The 19,654-nt window shown below is 29.8% G+C and overlaps 1 protein-coding gene and 1 long non-coding RNA gene across 2 annotated transcripts; both read left to right on the top strand.

Moving 5' to 3' along the window:
• Window positions 1-1,958: 1,958 nt before the first annotated feature.
• LOC8264907 (chaperone protein dnaJ 72) lies at window positions 1,959-4,566 on the top strand. Its single transcript, XM_015720415.3, has 3 exons — window positions 1,959-2,526; window positions 3,564-3,633; window positions 4,213-4,566. Exons 1-3 carry the CDS (start codon window positions 2,144-2,146, stop codon window positions 4,267-4,269), a joined length of 510 nt encoding a protein of 169 aa, XP_015575901.1. The 5' UTR covers window positions 1,959-2,143; the 3' UTR covers window positions 4,270-4,566.
• A 5,455-nt stretch (window positions 4,567-10,021) lies between these two features.
• Window positions 10,022-14,391, top strand: LOC125368687. Its single transcript, XR_007214448.1, has 3 exons — window positions 10,022-10,499; window positions 13,392-13,499; window positions 13,600-14,391. It is a non-coding gene; the product is annotated as an uncharacterized LOC125368687 (long non-coding RNA).
• The last annotated feature ends 5,263 nt before the right edge of the window (window positions 14,392-19,654 follow it).

Here is a 19,654-nt window from a genome sequence, read left to right as displayed (position 1 = left end):
GCCGTGCTCAATGTGTGCAACACGGGCTCTTGTCCGATCTTGATGAATTCTCGTCCGTTTCTGTATGTATTGATCTATAATTGCTTAAACACCGATGATGGTCCTATAAATGTTCCTGAAATGCAAAAGAACACAAAACACGGGTGATCTGGGAATAAAAGCACAATAATTACTAAGAACATACGCAATAATATGCAAACAAATACGTGTAAAACTATGCTCATCAAAGTGCTTACTAAAATAAAATTTATATCATATACTTATTAATAATTGTGGATGAGCACAAGCATATTGCTAGTAGAATTTATATAGTCCTAGGAGGAGCCCTTAGAGCTTCATTAATTATAAAAATAGGCATTCAACCACCGATATAAAATGCATCTTCAAAGGCATGAATCATCCTTTACGGACGTGAAGTCTCAATGTGAAATCGAGATTCAAAAGTCTTGAATTTCGTCACGGGCTTGGTTTCACATTCATGTGCGTGAAGCCTCTAATTAGATAAGACGACTTAGTTCAACAGTCATTTAGTGAGGGCTTTAAGACAACTTGGGTAACGAAAACTACTGAGTTGACTGTTGTCATAGTGGACTAGCATGAATGGACATGTTTCACGAACGTGAATGAACATATTTCATTATTCATTAGTGATCAAGTTTCAAGATAAAATAAAATATAAATATAAAAAATAGTGGGAAAAAATCAGATTGCTTCCATACCTACTAAAATATAATTTCACTTTTCTTTTTTGAGACTTTTGTCGGTGAAATTATATAATATTATAAAAATGTATAGCATTGTTTATTTGAACTGTTTTTGCAATTAATGCAACAAAATGTAAATAGCTAAAGAAAATCAAACTTATAGATGAATAAATTTTTTAGATATGAATAAAGACAAGAATAAAAAAGTCAGTAATTGAATTATAGAGAAAAAAGAGAATACAAAATATAAAGATATGCTAAAACTAATAATTAAAGAATAGTAAAACAAAAAAAAATATGGAAAAAAGGAAATATATATATAATTAATATATAATAATAAAAATAAAATAAGAAAGAAAAACAATTTAAAATAATACCATAAGAATTGTAAATATAAATTAGATTTTGAAAGGCTGCTTTTATTAAAATTGTATACTAAAATTAGAGATAGTTATTATAAATTAGTATTTAATCGATAAATATTATTGTTAGTAATTTTATATAGCAAATCGTGGCTAATGTATTCTCTTTAATTCAATTTTAAAATATTACACTAGATGGGCTAAATTTTTATTGTTTTTGATGAGAATGAGTTGTTTGAATTTGTATGGTAGTATATATTGTGGTGGGGATATGGGATACCGCGAGGGAACCAAAATAAATGTATGCCATGGCTCGCGGAGTGCCACTCTTAATCGCTTAGGCAATCTGATTTTATTCTAATATATGAACTGATTTTTCAAACTTTTAATCACTTATTAAAATTATCTAAAATTAATTATTCTATTGGATTTTAAATAAATTTTTTATTTTTAATAATATTTTTTTATTAAAATAATAATAATATAAATATTGCTAACTATAAATATATATTTTATTTTAATAATTCAAATTAAATCATATAGTAATTAGATAATATTATTCTATATACAAATACTTAAAATATTAAGATTTCAAAAATCATATTATTATTTATATATAACAATATTTAATTAATCTTATTAGATATTAATATTAATTGTATTATAAAACTAACTACTATTGTAATTAAAATTAATATTTTATTTTAATATAGTATAAAAATCTAATTTAATACTTTTAAAGAAAGTTAATACAGAAAATTTAAGAAATTATTTATATCATCCTTAATAGACCACGTATTACACATACTAATTTATCATTATAAAAAATCTAAAATTAATAAAAGGAAAAATTGAAGAAACTGAACGTGTATAAATAAGATAATAATCCTAAGTTAATTGCTAAAAAAAATAAAGTGCAGGGGGTAAACTATGTGTGTTTCCTTTTGGAGTTGGATTAAATATTAGAGTTCCTCGAATCTGTCTAGGGATTCCGTGATGCTGGCTGGTGAGGGATTCATTTTTCGTATTTGTTCGCATAATAATTCTGGAGCGATCGATGGTTTTTGAGAAGAAGAGATGGATTACTACAAGATATTAGAGTTAAATAAGAATGCAGCGAAGGAAGAAATTAAAGAAGCGTATAAGAGATTGGCTCTCAAATATCACCCAGATAAGCATTCCCAATCCTCGAAGGTAGTAAGAGAAAATGCAACTCTCAGATTTAAACAGCTCTCCGAGGCCTACCAAATTCTATCCGACGATCGAAAGCGTGCTGATTACAACATCCGTTCTTCCAGTCACAGTAAAAGTAATCATAGCTATGGCTATGAAAATTATTCCCGTTCGTATAAGAGTCAGCACAGAACCGGTTATGGTGGTGCTGGTTACGCCTCCAAGTTGGATTCTGTTTTTCGCTTCTTAACCACACGTGCTTTTCTTCTCAATTTTGCCTTTGCTGGGTATGTTTTACATTTAGTTTTTAGTTTTATCCTTTTTTCTTTTATCAATTGTTGTTTATACCTTGTGAATGATGCTTGTCCAACAGGGGCGGTTTCACTTTTTTTAACTTGCTGCTGCTGTTGTGTATGCAATGCTAATTCCATTAAAGAGTTTTGGATATTTAACTTGTAAAATCACCTACTAAGAACTGTAATTAAGAGTTTTTGAATGAAAGTTTTTCATCTCAAGAAGTTGAAAATGAAACTAAAAGAATAAGGTTGGACTCAGACTCATTGGTTATTGCAGTGTTTTCAGGCCGTTTACAGTTTCAGCTGTATTGCAGTAGTTAAATGTAGTTTTTGTAAAAAGTTGTAAAGCCTTATTCTAACTTATTTGATTTGTACATTTTTATATTTTGGCAAAAATGTAGTTTTTTAGTGATACACATGGAACAAATTTGTTATGATCTCTGCCACTGTATACCCAGCATATATAATCAAAAAGGAAAAGTCTCAGAAGACTTGATACTCATTCAAATTGCTTTACTTTTAGGAAACACAGATTAAGTTTCTATGACAAAATTTGTCCAAATATGTTTTGAATACATCCTTTAAAGAATGTGCTTTAATTAGGTTAGCAGATTAGAAAAGAAATAGATTAATTATGAGAACCCAATATTAATGCTTTCCAGAAAGTGATGATTTGTCTAACTATGTTTGAGCACTTCCTTCAAAATGAGAAGTATGTTTTGATCAGGTTTGCACATTAGAAAAGAAATAGACTTGATCGTCATAACCAAGTATTAGTGTTTTTGAGAAAGTGATGATTGAAGTGTTTTTTTTTTTTTTTTTTTTTGATATTAGGGGCTTTTTGGTTTTGGCCATCATTGTGGTTTTCTATAACTAGAGTTCCCATAGCTGTCTTGGGCCTCTTGGCTGCAGTCCTACTAGAATGAAGAGCTTGGCTATTTTGCATTCTCCGTTCTTTTGATTCTTGTTATATTTAGAGAGAACTTAAATGCTTGCTCTTGTGTTGACAAGTTCTTACTTCTATGCAGTGCTTTAATTGGTGGAACATTTATAATAGATATGAGCAGGGAGGCACTTTGGAAAATACACAATACTGGAGTAAGTTGCATCTATGATCTTCCATGTGAATGACTAGTATTCTTATAATTTATATGGCAAGTGATCGTCCAACATCATCGTATCGAGTACATCATGGACCAAGAAAACAATGAAGACTTGGAAGTTTTCATTCGTAAATGATGTTGTCATATAATGTACTTTGTCTTCATCATGGAGCAAGCAAACAGTGAGGATTTAGAAGTGCTCCTACTTAGACACTCTTGGTCTAGGGATGTTAATGACTGGTGTTGGATGATGCCTGGTATTCTTCGGAAGTGAGAATTGGATGCAATTTTTGGATTAGGATTTCATATTTCCTTCCCCCCCCACCCCTTTTGACCAATGAGTTTCATTTGCTTGTTTTGTACATAATGAAGCCAAGTTCTTTTTATGAATTTCATATTTTAACAGCTGGTGTTTTAATGGAAATTATATCTATTAGCAAGTAATTTAAAAAAAAAAAATTGGAAAAATATTTTTTGGATTTAGAGTTTAGACGTCACATTCAATTACAAATTCGTTTTTAGGTTGTAGAGACATAAGTTTGATAATATATTTGATGGTTGATTTTACATGCAGAAATCATTTGAAGAAGCCATGGCCTCTGTCGAGAAAGCCAAGGCAGATAAGACATGAGGTGTAAGATCGTCGTTTATGTCCCTTGTTGTCTAGTAATCGGGCCATGTGCACTGCATAGTTACTCTTCAACCACGAGTATTTGCTGCTAGATCTGCACTGATTGGTGATATGTCACTATCCTCTTTGACCAAGAGTATCATTACTGTTACATTTATTCTTGTCCTATATGCGGAGTTGTTCTATTGTATAGCATGTGTAAAGTACTGTCTAATGTAAAATTATAGCTTATCTAAGCTAAATATATTAAATGTCCAATACGAGCATTACTCAATGCTCAATATTTATATTTCCTCACATGAGAATGCTTGTACTTTTCTTTTACTGCGTTGGTTGCCTTGCTTCATAGTTTTTATCCATTTAGTTGTTCTTGGGGGCTCTCTTGGGTTAGGACATTGATGGAGTCCAGGAAGAGAGATTTTATATGCCATTCCCACTTCAAAAGGCCTTAGGGAACTTTTGGTTTACCTTGGATTGGAAAGGTATTAGGACTTTTTTGTATTTGGTAGCTTATTTTAACTGAAATTTCTGGGAATGGGATTTTGATATTTTATATTCTGCCTATGACATTGCTGGCATTGAGATTCTATTTTAATTTTCTTAAATAAAACAATTTATATAGCTAAATTATCCCTCTAAACTTAGAAACTAGTAAACTAATCTCTATTCGGTCATACTGCCTCACCTCTGTTCTCTCATGCTGCCACATCTGCAAGTAGTATCTTGCTGCCGCCACTGCCACTGCTGATCTCTCCTCTTTTGGGTCTATTTAGTAGAAGAACTACCTCTGTTCTCCCTCTACCTCTGATTGCTCCTTCAAAAGTTCCCATTTCAAGCTTTTTTTCCAGGTAATTTCTCTTTTACTTTCTCTGTATTTCTTTTGTGGTTTGCCATTTCTTCTCAATCTAATGTTGTGTTTTTTCTTGCTGCATTCTTCGGGTAATTTATGCCTTTTGATTGACCAAATTTTGGATTTTGTTATTTCATGGTTTTGATTATTGTTTAAATTATGTTTTAATTGAAATTACGACTTTGCTGGTAATTTAGATTATATTTTTTCTTGTGCTGTTTGGTTTCTGGTAATATGTGAGAAAATGAGTTCCAATTGGTTATTAAATGTCTCAATTTCACATGTACTGAGTTTTAGTGTATCTATATGTTTGTTTACTTTGGCTTATTCTCAAATGATCAAAGGAGTATTTTCACTTTAACATCACCAAAAAGTTAAGAACAATCTCCTAAATAGACATGTAGAATGCTTTTCTTTTTTCTTTTTTCGCAAAATCCATAGCTGCTCTGTTGTTATAAAACTATAACATGTTTAGATGTGATACGTTGATGCTAAAAGAAAGTTTTTGGTATGAATTGTTTTGGCTTCGAGTTTTCCATTAGTTGTGGAGTTGGATCAAAAGAGTCATGCACTGGAATTCATAGGGTTTTATTTATAACCTTTTTCCCTATTTGAACTCTTTGAATTCACATATATCCTCCCTGAATCAATTTGTGGGATATCTTCGGTTTTGCTTCTTATGTCCTTGCTTCTTTTCCCAGTAAGGTCCTGTGCATACTTATACTAGGAATCCTTTTCAATAGCAGCAGAAAACTTCTTTTCTTGATTTATTGTCTGTATTTAGATCCTAAATAAATGCTCAACTCAATCAAGCCTTATGCCAAACTAGTTGTTGGCAGCTTTATGGATCTATTTCCTCAACTCCCTTGGTTTTGAGCCAAACTTTAAAGAAGCCAGACTATTTTAGTTCTCTCTCTAAACTTCTCCTCCCTTCATCTTAGCTTTGTGTCTTGCTTTCTTATATCTTGCTAGTTTAGTACATTCTTGACCTTTTGTATTGGTCCACAGCGTACTTCCTGAAAACCATGTCAATCTATTATCTCCGTACAATCTTTTAGATACTTCTATCATGCATTACTAGTATACTCTCATGACTGTTTAGATGTGATCTACTGGTAGAGTAAGCAGTCTGATACAAGTGCTTTTGGGACATGTTGCCTGATCTTGCTTTTAGGTTATGGTATATCAATGTTAATATTGGCATGACATGTGTTTAATATTTTCTTGGTGATGATCGTATGCAACTGATCTGGCTGTCTCATTTAATATTTGTACTTTTATGCTTGTTACATCATTTTCAATTCTTTTAAAATTCATTTAATATGCGTTTGGTTGAAATCCATAAAACTTATGGAATTCATTTGTAAATCTAAAGTTTATATGCTTTGAATAAAGTGAAAATTAATTTAGAATTCTACATTATGATCAAATTTTTGTGGAATCGGTTATAGTAAACTAAATTCTAATAAAATAGGTAGAATTTCTAAATAAATTTCATATTAGTAAATTAATATATTTCATGATATTTAAATATTACTTTCAATTTTATCATATTTTCATTTTATATTCTCTCTTATGTCTTTTTATCAAAAGAAATGAATTTTTTTGATAGGTTTTAATCAAACGTAGCATTAAGAATAAAAAAGTTTATGCTAGTGACTATACGTATGGTGATTTGCGAACTTGATAAAGATGTCTCTGCCAGTAGTAGTAGTAGTCTGCATCTTAAAGCTTGTGGCCTTTATGCACTTCTATTAAGATTGGTATATATTTCACTTTTTCTAACTCTTAACTAGTTACCACATAAACTAAAAGTTATATTGATTTTTTCTTGAGTAAAATTTGTATTGTTATTGATGCTAATTTAGAGCTCTAAGGGTAAAAGCATATATACTTTTTTCTTTTTGTGCACTTCTATTAAGATTGGTATATATTTCTCCTTTTCTTTACTCTATCTAGTTACCACATAAACTACAAGTTTTAGTTATATTGATTTTTTCTTTAGTAAAATTTGTACTGTTATTGATGCTAATTTAGAGCTTTAAGAGTAAAATATATATACTATTTTTTTACGTAAATTATAATAATTTGGCTCTTGTAACTAAAAGAATAATATATTTAAAATAAATAAATTAATTGATTAAAATATAAAAAATAATCAATTAACTTGTAGCATTTGCTTTTCTATTTTTCTCTCTTGGTTTGGACAATACTTATGGACCTAATTTAAGTGTGTTGTCACATAGTATTTTAATATGTTATGCTCCAATTTGACTGTCCTTATGAACCTGTGTGTCACTTTTTCTTTTTTTAAAGGACAAGACATATTTAGACTCTAAATGAAGATGAAAAATTGGTAGAAGCTATGCTGGTTTTGAAACAGAAAGGTACCCGGGAGAATAACAATAAGAAAGGCAGCTTTGTTAAAGGACATAAAAATGTGCTCGAACAGAACTTTCCCAATTATGTTTTAAAAGGGTACGAGAACATTAGAAATATAGAAATAAGAAATAAGAAATAAGAAATATATATATATATAGTAGAAACAAAGAAAGAGTTAAATAGATCGTCACTTAAATGCAACACCTCTCTAAAATCTTAGATAAATAGATAGATTCTTAATTTTTATAATACTAAAAATATTAATTACTATAAGAATATGAATAATCATAATAAAAACAATAGATAAATGTATATTTAGATATGTAAATTTTAAACATTTTAGTTACTTAAATACTCAATTTAATTTAATAAATATATTAAATATGTTTTTATAATCTTTTAAACATTTTTATTCTTTGATTTAACATAATAGACTTTTTAATTCTATTTCTTAATTATATTAAAACACCCAACACTTTGTATGCATGGACATATTGGATAAAGTTACAATTTGACATGTCAATTTTTTACATATCACACATAAAAAAGGGTTAAGATGTTTGTTAGATTATATCAAAAATTAAGGTGCTGAAGTGAACAATAACTAAGATTCAAGTATTTGAATATGCGTAAGGCTAAAATAATACTAATAATATTATTTAATCTCAATCTCTATAGAAGTAGTAATATTCATCAATTTTTTTAATTAAATTTATTAAAAGTTATTTATTTTTAAGAATATGGATAATTATAATAAATTAAAGTAGTAGTAATATAATTAATCTTAAACTCTAAAGAAGTAATAATATTCTTCTAAAACACTTTATTTATGTTAAATCCATGGAAGTTTAAAATCTTATTACTAGTGACTATACGTATCGAAATAAAAGAATTTTACTAGTCTACTTTTTATTTTCTCATTATTTCTAATAGCATTTTCAATTAGTATATATATATATATATATATATAATTATAGAATATATTTTTAATATAGAATTAAAATGAATATTTTCTAACTATATGAAATAGAATATAATCAAAATATACTTACCTGTTGTGTAATGTAACATAGTAAGTATCATTTTTCAATCGGGAGAGATGGCTAAGTGGACTAAAGTATCGGATTGCTAATCCGTTGTACGAGTATATATATATATAGTTGTAATTAAGTAGTATCAATCAATTTTCAATTAAAATACTCAATTAATTAAAAAGAATATCAAATAATTTACATAATTGAATTAATTCAAAAACAATAAATTTATTATTTAATTATGAAAATGTTATTATTATGGAGCACTAGTACTATTACTAGTTAGTGGTGTGACAAATAAAATCTTAGACAACGGTCCTCCAACATTACCAAAAGAAAGATAAGAAGAAAAAATAATTATATATATATATATATACTCTTCATAATAATTTTTTAATAATTTTTGAGTTATTTTTTTTAAATTGTGATGAGTTTAAAAATTTATAGAAGAAAAAACTACTAAGAATAATAAATATATAAGTATTAAAGGAATGCATTTACTATTCTAGAAAAATATATATTAAGTAGTATTAAAAGTTTTATAATTTTACACTCAATTATTTAATGTTTTAAATTATTTTCCTCATCTTATCATCATAAGAATTATTCTAAGATTTTTAATCTACTTTTTAGAATTATAAATTTATTCTAATTTTTGTAAAAAATTTCTATTATTTTGCTCTTTGATTACTTGAAATTCTTTTCCATACTCTCTTTCATAAGAGTTAAATTAAGATTATCAAATATTTTTTTAATTTAATTTTTACATATTTTTTTCGATTTCATAAAAAACTCTAATTTCATATTTTAATTTAAAAATATATAATCTATATATAAAGAAGGTCAAGTTTTCCTATGAGTGTCAATGTGGCTAAATGCTATATTATCCTATTTTCCAATGAGAAAATAACATATGGCACATTCATAAAAATATTAAGTACAAATTTTTATAAAAGAATTAGATATAATCTTAAATGCTAATAATAAATATGGTATTTTATGATTTATTTAAATATGAAATTATTATATAGTACAATAATTATTTTAGCTACCACAAATTAATAATAAGTTTTATTATCTTTATATAAAATATATGTTTATATTTATATAAAGAAAAAAAATAAAAAAATAGTAAAAGAATAAGATTTTAAAATTTGGAACAAAAAATTATTAAAGAAATTTGTGACATGTTGAAAAACTTATTAGTTCAATATAATAAATAAAAAAATTTCAATCTATAAATTTGTGATATAAAATAACATAATAATAATAATAATAATAATAATTAAATAAATGGCAAAAATTCTAACATCTTATTTATTAAAAATAATTATTATTTGGATGTAAAAAAATTTATTAGTGTAATAAAATAGTAAAAAAATTAAAATTGATAAGTATATATACTTCTCGTGTTTATTTGCCTTAACATATAAAAATAAAAAAATTATAAAAATATATTGCATGATTTTATAAAAGAATAATATAAATAAAAATAAAAATATCATAAAAAATAAAACTTATTTTTGTACTAATATAATTATAAATTGGATTATATATAATATATAAAATATAATATTTAAATATAAAATAAAGGCCAAATGATTATTTTGGCACCTGAACTTTCACTCTTTGGTCAGCTGCACATCTAAACTTACACCTTAACTGATCAGGTACCTTAACTTTGTATCTCTGTAATATTTAAACATCTTTGTCCTTTTCAGCAAATGCGTGCAGACACGCGCAATGACATGGAGAAGAACATTGCCACGTTGAAACCAATATCAAATTGACACTGTTACGTTTCACCCCAAATCTAATATATTATTTTCTATTCCTAATTACAAAATCCTAAAGTTACCAAATCTCTAAAACTATCACTACTTGTCTATTTTACTTTTTATCTAATTATGAAATCTTAAATTTAAAAGAAATTGGAGAAGAGAATCAATCAATTCGTTGTCCAGGTTAGTGCAAATTACAACTTTCTGTCATTATCTTATTTTTTATTTTACTCATCTTTCTCATTTGTTGTTTTGGTATTTCAATGAGAATTTTTCTTTTTTTTTGGAATTTACTGCAATGCAAAGCCATTCTTTATAGAAAAAGTAATAAACAAATGGTTTAATGGTCCCACAATTTTGTAAGTAAGGTTTTTGTTTCCTTTTGTGTATAGGTTGGATGAGGACCTTAGTGACATTAACATGGCATTATGGTGGCAAAATTGTAAATGCACCAAACCCAAGTTATGTTCGAGGAGAAGCAAAAATGGTACCGTGTGTGGATATAGATTTGCTTTATGTGTGCGAATTTTATGGGTATGCTAAAGACTTAGGGTATTTGAATGTGGCAGCTGTATACTATAAAGGTGAGTTATCTAATAACCAATTTAAGTTATTGTGGAATGATAGTGAAGTTTTAGAGTTCTGTCAAGCGCTAAGTGATGGTGAGGTGCTGGATTTATTTATTGCTCATAACATAGATTAACATAGATGAACCACAATGCATTAAAACTAGGGAAGAGAAAAATACTGAGGAGAGGGCATAGAAACAGGAGAAGATATTATTGTAGAGAGTGGTAGCAGTTCTGAAGATGAGAATATAGTTGAAAATAAAGTCAGTGAACAAATCCAAATCAGATGAAGAATGTGTAGAGAGTGGAGAAGAGAATAATGTTAGATATAATGATTTGGGAGATAGTGATGCTAATAAAGAAGTGTAAGAAGATAAAGCAAGACTGAAAAGGTATAAGAAGAGTGGACCATGTCCTGCTGTACAAGAAGAAAATGTTGATGAAATCCCTATTGGTAAGACAGGGGATGATGAAAGGTATGAGTATAATGAATTTGGAAGGAACAAGTATGCTGGAAAGGTTGGAAGAGATGGACATTACATCGACAGTTCTGATCCAGAGAGTATAGAAGAAGAGGTAAGTGATGAAGAAGCTACTATAAGGAAACAAAGCACTAAAGTGTATTATGATCCAAGCATAGTTAGGCCAATATTGGAGCTAGCTATAATATTTGAGAATGTTGTGCAATTTAGGAAAGCACCAGCAAAATATATAGTCATCAAGAGGGTGTCATTGGAATTAAGGCCTAATGAAAATCACAGAGTTAGAGCCAAATATGAAAAACCAAGTTGTCCTTGGCTATTGTTTGGGAGAATAGAAAAGAGCACAAATAATTTTATAATCAAGACATACAATCCAAGGCATAAGTGTACAAGGACAAACAAGAATAGGCTTTATACTTATGCATATATTGCAATTCATTTTGAGAAAAGAATTGTATCACAACCTAGAATTAAAATTAGAGAAATACAATAGTTAGTGTGGCAAGAGTTGAAGGTTAAAGTAGGATTAACAGTTTGTAAAAGGGCTAAGCTGAAAGTCTTAAGGAAAACAATGGGGGACTATAAGGTTGAATATGTAAAGATCCATGATTATGTGAATGAGATTCTTAGATCTAGTTCAGGTAGTACATGTTTTGTAAGGAACATAAGCCTAATTCTAGTGAAGAAAACCCTAGGTTCAGTAAGTTTTATGTTTGCTTCCATGCATTAAAACAGGGTTGGAAAGATGGTTATACACCTATCATTGCGTTTGATAGCTATTTTTTAAAGAGTGCGTGTAAAGAAAAACTCCTGATTGCAGTTGGAAGGGATGGAAACAATTAGATGTTTCCATTGGCTTAGGCGGTGGTTGACAAGGAGACCAAGAGAGGTCTTGGAAGTGGTTCATTGCTGTTTTGAAACTTGATTTAGGTATTGACACTGGAACTAGACTAACAGTTGTTAGTGATATGTAAAACATATGTGAATTTTGTTATTCAGTAATTTTATTTGTTTTAAGTATATCCTTATATGTATTTATTCTTTATTATTTAAATTGAAAGGACTGGTTCTTGCAATATGTGAAGAACTGCCTAATGCAGAACACAGGATGTGTGGCAGGCACATATGATCAAATTGTGCAAAGAAATGGAGAGGCAATGAGAGGAGAAAAAAGTTTTGGGAATATGCCAAAGCATTATTTGAGATTTTGTTTAGAAGAAAGCTTGATAAATTGAGTAAGTTTATTATGTTATAATAAAGAAACTTGATTTAGAATATATTTTAGAAGTGATTCTTGCTATAATGCAGTTGAGAATAACATGGCATAAACTTTTAATTCATGGATTCTAATTCCTAGGTTCAAATCAATTATATCTATGTTGGAAGATATTAGGATCAAATGCATGAATAGAATCCTACAAGTAAGACAATTTGTAAAGACTTGGATCACTGATATATCACCAATGGCTTTATCTAGATTAGAGAAAAATAAAGAGAATGTAATGAACTATGTGATTATGGATTTGAAGTGAATGAAGGGAATTTTGATCATACTGTTAATTTGGAAAAATAAACTTGTACTTGTAGGTCATGGGGCTTGAAAGGCATCCTATGTGTACATGGTATATGTGCATTGTATCATAAAAATCTAATTCCAGAAGATTATGTCTCTAAGTGGTATTCAGAAGAGACTTATCTCAAGCAATAAGGTCAATTTCTACAGCCAATAAGGGGAATGAATTTGTGGGATGAGACTGGCAAACCTCCATTAGATCTACCTGAAGTGATTGTAATACCAGGCATGCCAAAGAAAAGCTAGGAATAAGGCAAGAGATGAGCCTAAGAAAATTAGAAATTTTGGAAGAGCTGAAGTATAAATGACATGTTCGAAGTGTAATAAAAAAAGTCATAATAAAAAAGGATGTAAAGCAACTAGAGTTCAAGTAAGTTTTATGATTAATTGTATTTGGATTTTTCATTTTCATTAACTAACTGATTTCAACATGTTTATTTATTTAAAACAGCTTGCTGCTAATACTGTTAATAAGGCTACCGACAGTACTTCAAAAGCTACTAAAAAACCCACAAATGTTGCTTCTCTTGCTATGTTATTTAACACAGCATCCTCACAGGTAAATTTCTTAAATATAGTTTCTTAAACTCAAATATTTGGAGTGATTTTTGTTGTGATGTTGTGATGTTAAGATTAATTTGTGTGTTATTTAATTTTAGAATACAAATGTACCACCAACCTAAGCAAGTGCTTCTACTGCTATGCCATCCACACATGTTATGCCATCTACACCTGCATCCAGTAGATTAGTGCCTAGGAATGTATTTACTAATACAAGAGGAAAATGCATCTATAAAACTATTGGACTAACAAATGAGGAAAGTTCACTGGTATTGCAACCAACTGCTACAAGTGGAAGAAGAGAAAGGGGGAGAGATGGAGGAAGAAGTAATGCTGAAGCTACTCCAACGACTTGACCAGCACCAAAGAGACAGAAAGTTTCAAGCTATGGAGTGTACATCAATGAAAGAACAGGTGTTGCAGTAAAAAATTATGGGTTACTAACTGCAAAAGTTGTCCACACACTAAACACAATATTAAGGTCATCTACTGTCACAGGAGATATTGGCTTCCAACCTTATGATTTGAGATGGAAAGGGAAACATGCTATAACTTCCAGGCAACTTCAGTAAGATGTAGCAACAAGGAGATTCAGTAATAAAGCAACTTAAGTAACTAGTGCTAGTTCACAAGCAAGCACAACTACAAAAGCAAGAACATTACTCTTGCTACTTAGAATGCAGTGGAACCTACACTTTTTTGTCTTCAACATAGCAGAAGTGACTTCACTTTTTTTTTCTTGCAGAATTTTTGCTGCACTTTATGGCTTATTTTGTAGTATTGTTATGTCGTTGTGTTGCCAATTAGCTATGGAAAGTATTATTATGTCATTTTGTTTATTTTGTACTATAAACTGTGGCAAGTTTATTATGCTATATTGGACTGAACGTAGGGAAATTAGTTTGTGAATAAATGATATTTCAGCTCAAATTTACAAATGACAGTTGTTGTGAATTAATGACTATAAATAATGTGAATTGTAAATTATGTACACAGTCAATATATATAATAGTTTACCAAGAAAAACATATCAACAACAAAAATTAATTTTACTGCATTCCATTTTCTTTTACACTTAATTCAATTTGTTAAATTGGAAACACTTAAACAATTCTCACTAATATTGATACTAACAGCAACAATAAATTACCAAATTTAGTGCTAAATCACTCTCATTTACCATACATAACAAACTAACAACTTGAACAAAAAAACATAAAATCCATCCATAATAGTGCCTTCTTAAATTATTCCTCATACTTTGTCTTTCCATATCAAATGTTCTCACTCTTCGAAGCAACCAAAGATGAAATTTTACACATGGTCGTCCATAGGAGGATCAAGCAACAGAAAAAATCCACAGGCACCTACTTCGTGAAATTTAAAAAAATCAAAATGAATCAAGAAAACCAAATCACTGTCATTAAAACAATTTACTTACCCAAAATGATTGCAACCAAAGAAACGACGACCTAGATTCCTATCTGTCCAAGAAGTACTTAAAACTGCTGCTTCTTCATAATGACAAATAGGATTGACGAAATCATTAGGGTTCATCTTCATATTACCTTGATTTCAGCAAATTAAAACACAACTATAGGTTTAGATATGTGGTAGATTAAAAAATTGCTAAAGATTGAGATTTGGGATTGTGTGTAAAAGAAAAAGAAGAAGAGAGATAGATTGAATGGGAAATCTGTTTAAATTGTAAGAAATTAGGAATTTCAGAATCCTATTTTGAACAAAATAGCCATTAGAGTTCCACAAAATATGATATTCAGTCTAAACACATCTCCTCGCTTTTGTATTCACGTGAGGATCTGACTAGGACAAAGGTGTTTAAATGTTACAAAGATACAAAGTTGAGGTGTCTGATAGGATAAGGTGTAAGTTTAGGTATGTAACTGACCAAAGAGTGAAATTTCAGGCGCCAAAATATGCATTTGGCCTAAAATAAATAAAATAAAAAGGTCAAGTTTTTCCATGAAGCTCTACATGGTAGAATTTTATGAAGAATGTCATGTTGTTTTCCAATGAGAAAATGACATATGGTATATTTATAAAAGTGTTAATTATAATATCTATAAAAAAATTAAATATGATCTAAAATTTTAATAATAAATATAGTCAAAGTTTATGACTTATTTAAATATAAGACTAATATATTCTCAAAAATAGTTATACTAAGTATAATAATTTATCATATCATCTACATATTAATTGTAAATCGTATTATCTTTCTAATAATATATATATATATATATATATATATATATATATATTCATATATAAATAAAAATAATAATAAAATAGTAAGAATAAAAAATTTAAATTTGGATTATAAAATACAGTTAAAAGAAATACGTGACATGTTTGAGAACTTATTGATCGAATAATATAATTAAGAAGAAGTTTCAATCTATATATATGATATTAAAAGGTAATAACAATTTGATTTCTTTAAAATAATTATTATATGAGTGTATGAGAATTTATTAGTGCAATGAACTAAATATAAAAAATTAAAGTTGATAAATATATATATATATATTTCACATGTTTATTTACCTTATTATATAATAAATATAACAATTTTACAAGACTATATTATATGATTTTTATACCTAAATAATATAGATGTAAATAGAAATATCATAAAGATAAAATTTATATTTATATTTTATACTAATATTATTAGAAATTAAATTGAAGGAGGTTCTACTTTTGTTGCACCATCGACAACTACAGTGGAAGATCCACCAGTGTTATCCCTAGCCCTTGAAATGACCCTTAATTGAATTACAAATACTGCACTTTCACAGTTTTAAGGCCAATTGCAATGGATCATCTGCGAAACCTTATCCCAGGCTACTAACCCGGCACCACTTATTAATCCTACAATCGATTAAAATGACTTTAGAGATGGGATGAGGAATGCACCTCGTCCACCACCTCCAGCTCTGAATAAAGAAAACCAGCAGTGTAATGCTAACGTTGAGAACATAGATGACGAGGCAGAATCTGATCGACGTATGGACGCAGACAATATGAGTATGACAGCTGTTAGCCTAATTGATTTCTCACGTGGATTTATCTCTAATTTTGATCTTAACAAACAAATTGAAGCTATTATCTAATATTCTTTTAAGTTTGATGTTATAGTTTAATTCAATAGAGTAACCTCCAAATTCACGACTGCACCTAGAAGGCATAATTGCGAAAACCTGCAATTTCAAGACAAACTTCTTGCTTATAGAAGTAAAAAAATACGCCGCAACAAGTATGGTGTGACTGTGAGCTTGAGTAGTTTCAAGGCAGTAGAAAATATATTGGAAGACCTTAATTGCGATCACACTTCAGAAGGGCGCAATCGCGAACTTCAAAGGTTCAAGTGTTTGTTAGAAATTGCTCATGGTCATTTCAAAAAGCTACCAATACCATGTTGCCACGTTAGATAGCCGTTTGAGAAACTTTGTATTTCGGGACCACGATTTTCATTTTGATAAGTGCATTTAATCCATTGTCTTAAAGCAATCTCGATAGATTTTTAGGGGTTTTGTATTTAACGGCTCTTTAAGATTTTTAGGGTATAAATACCACCACAAATGGCTTTTAATGATTGATCAACAACCTTCAACATCTTACTTTAGTGTGCATTCAATTTTCCTTCTTCTTGCAATTATGTTCTTCATTTCTAGTTGTTGTAAGAGCTTGAGTGTTATAGTGAGGTTTGAGTGTTAGTCAAAACACTTGAGTTTGGGTTTGAGAATTAGCCTAAGTAAAACTCTTGCAAAGGTTGTGTGTGAGTCATTAAAACATAAAGTGTAAAGTTTAGTATGAGCCCTAAAACACTAAGTTGGAAGTGAGCTTTAAAACTCCATTTCGTAAAGAGTGAAAGGATAGTGAATTCCTAAGTGTGAATTGGGAAGTGGACGAATGATTTGTTAACACCCGAATCACTATAATCTCTTGTATTTTTTCTCTTTACTTACTCTCCATTCATCCCTTAGCAAGAATTTTAATCACCCATCCTTTCTTCAATTCACCAATTCAACCCCCCTTCTCGGTTCATAAAGGAAAACAACAATAATAGGGAAGGAGAATCCCAAACTTAAAAGACAACTGTTGGAGGTAATGAAAGAATTGAAAGCATCGCATTATATTTTAGAAAAATTCATGGCTGAAGGGTCACCCTTATCCCTAGAGATAATGGATGAAAAATCTCCAACTAAGCTCAAGTTACCAACCCTCGACTCCTTTACAAGAGCAAGGATCCAAAACCCCATCTTCATAGGTCTAGATGTTAAATGTTACTTTTAGATTCTACTAATGTAATTATGTGTCGTATATTGCCTAATGCCTTGATAGATTCAGCTTTGAGATGGTATTTGGTGTTGCCCAAAGGATCCATTTCAATATTCGAGTCTATTTCAAAGGCCTTTATATTACGCTTCATCACCAATGTGCCACCTAAAAACATAATAGTGATTTAAAAGTTTGTAAACAAGGAGAAAATGAAACATCACGAAGTTATCTTGAAAGATTCAGTAACGAGGCAACCCAAATTGAAAATCTTAATGTGGAGATTGCCACGAAAGCCTTGCAAGCAGTGACTCAGCTAGGTAAGCTTATTGATAAATTGTATACTAAAAATCCTAACATTCTTTTAAAACTCATGGCGATAACTAGAAAGTATGTGGAGTTGGATAAGGGGCGAAAGAACAAACGAAAGATGGAAGCTGCACATAAGAACTTGAAGCGAAAAGATTCTAACAAAAAGTCGCCTAAGCCCCGAGAAAAAATTGAATCTAAGGAGAAAGAGCCCCGTTACATAATCTAGATGTGGGACATTAATGTGGATCAAAGAGAATAAGAAAGGCATACGGTGGGTGAGTAAGATGAATCCATATTTTGAAACTACAAAAGATAAGAGCAAGTACTGTCGATTCCATGAGGATTATGGTCATGATAATCAAACATTTAAAATTTGAGATGGAAAGGTTGATAGAGAATCGTACCCTAAAGAATTTTATCAAGAGAGATGAAGATAGAAGCAGCATGCATAAAGAAGATGATGAATGATGGGAGAAAAGGCAAGCTCTTAACAAAAGTAAGAACATAGATATGATGGCCATAATAAATGTCATATTCAAAAGGGATTCATTCCTAATAGCTAGTAGCAAAAGAAGTAGACAAGAAATGTTAACTATCCATAATGAAGCAGGGACCTTATGCTCAGAGATTCGCTCGAACTAGAAGACATGATAAAGAAAAGGGAGCGCTATAATGATGCAATCGTAATTCAAGTTTATATCAACAGTTACATGGTTCATAGAATCTTAATAGAAAATGGCATTGCCGTTAATGTCAGCACTTTGACTGCCTATAAAAGCAAGGGAGAAATAATTTTCAAGTTGAAACTAGTTACAATACCCTTTGTAGGGTTTGGGAGGCAAGCAGAAAAGGAATGGTAGAACTCATGGTAAAGCTGAACGATGATCAATAGAGATTTATAAAGATTCAGAAAACCTTATTTCATATTCTTGATATGTGTTTTGCATATAATGCTATCCTTGGCAGGCCTTACCTTTGCAATCTATATGCTATTATTAGTGTTAGGTAGTTAGTAATGAAGTTACTTCTCTTAAGAGGAGTGGTCACTATCAAGAGATATCAGAACATGGCGACAAAGTGTTATATCTTAGCCTCCTCTAAAAGTTAGGAATCCTTACTTATTGACAAAATCCTAGAGAGAGGTGGGAAGGAACAAGATCAAGATAAAACCTGGCCAATAGATGATCTGGTAAATTTAGAACTCAACATTGATAAGATAGTGAAAGTAGGCATTGATTCTAGGGAACGAGTTAGAAAAAATCGAAGGAGTCCTCAAAAGAAAATGTCTCAGCCTTTGCCACCTATGCTTTTGAGATAGTAGGCATTGATCCATCTATAATAGTTTTTGAGTTGAATGTTAATCCTAAGGTAAAACCAGTTCAACAAAAAAAATGGAGGTTTGCACTAGACAAGTAGGTAGCCATAGTCCAAGAGGTAGGAAAGTTATTTTAGGCAGGATTCGTCCGAGAGGTTCAGTATCTCGAATGGTTAGCAAATATTATTTAGGTGAAAAAGCCTAACGGGAGGTATCTTACGTGT

This window comes from Ricinus communis, chromosome 10 (assembly GCF_019578655.1).
Source record: "Ricinus communis isolate WT05 ecotype wild-type chromosome 10, ASM1957865v1, whole genome shotgun sequence".
NCBI classification, from domain to species: Eukaryota; Viridiplantae; Streptophyta; class Magnoliopsida; order Malpighiales; family Euphorbiaceae; genus Ricinus; species Ricinus communis.
Note: the sequence above shows the minus strand (reverse complement) of the source record. Positions and strands in the feature narration are given on the sequence as shown.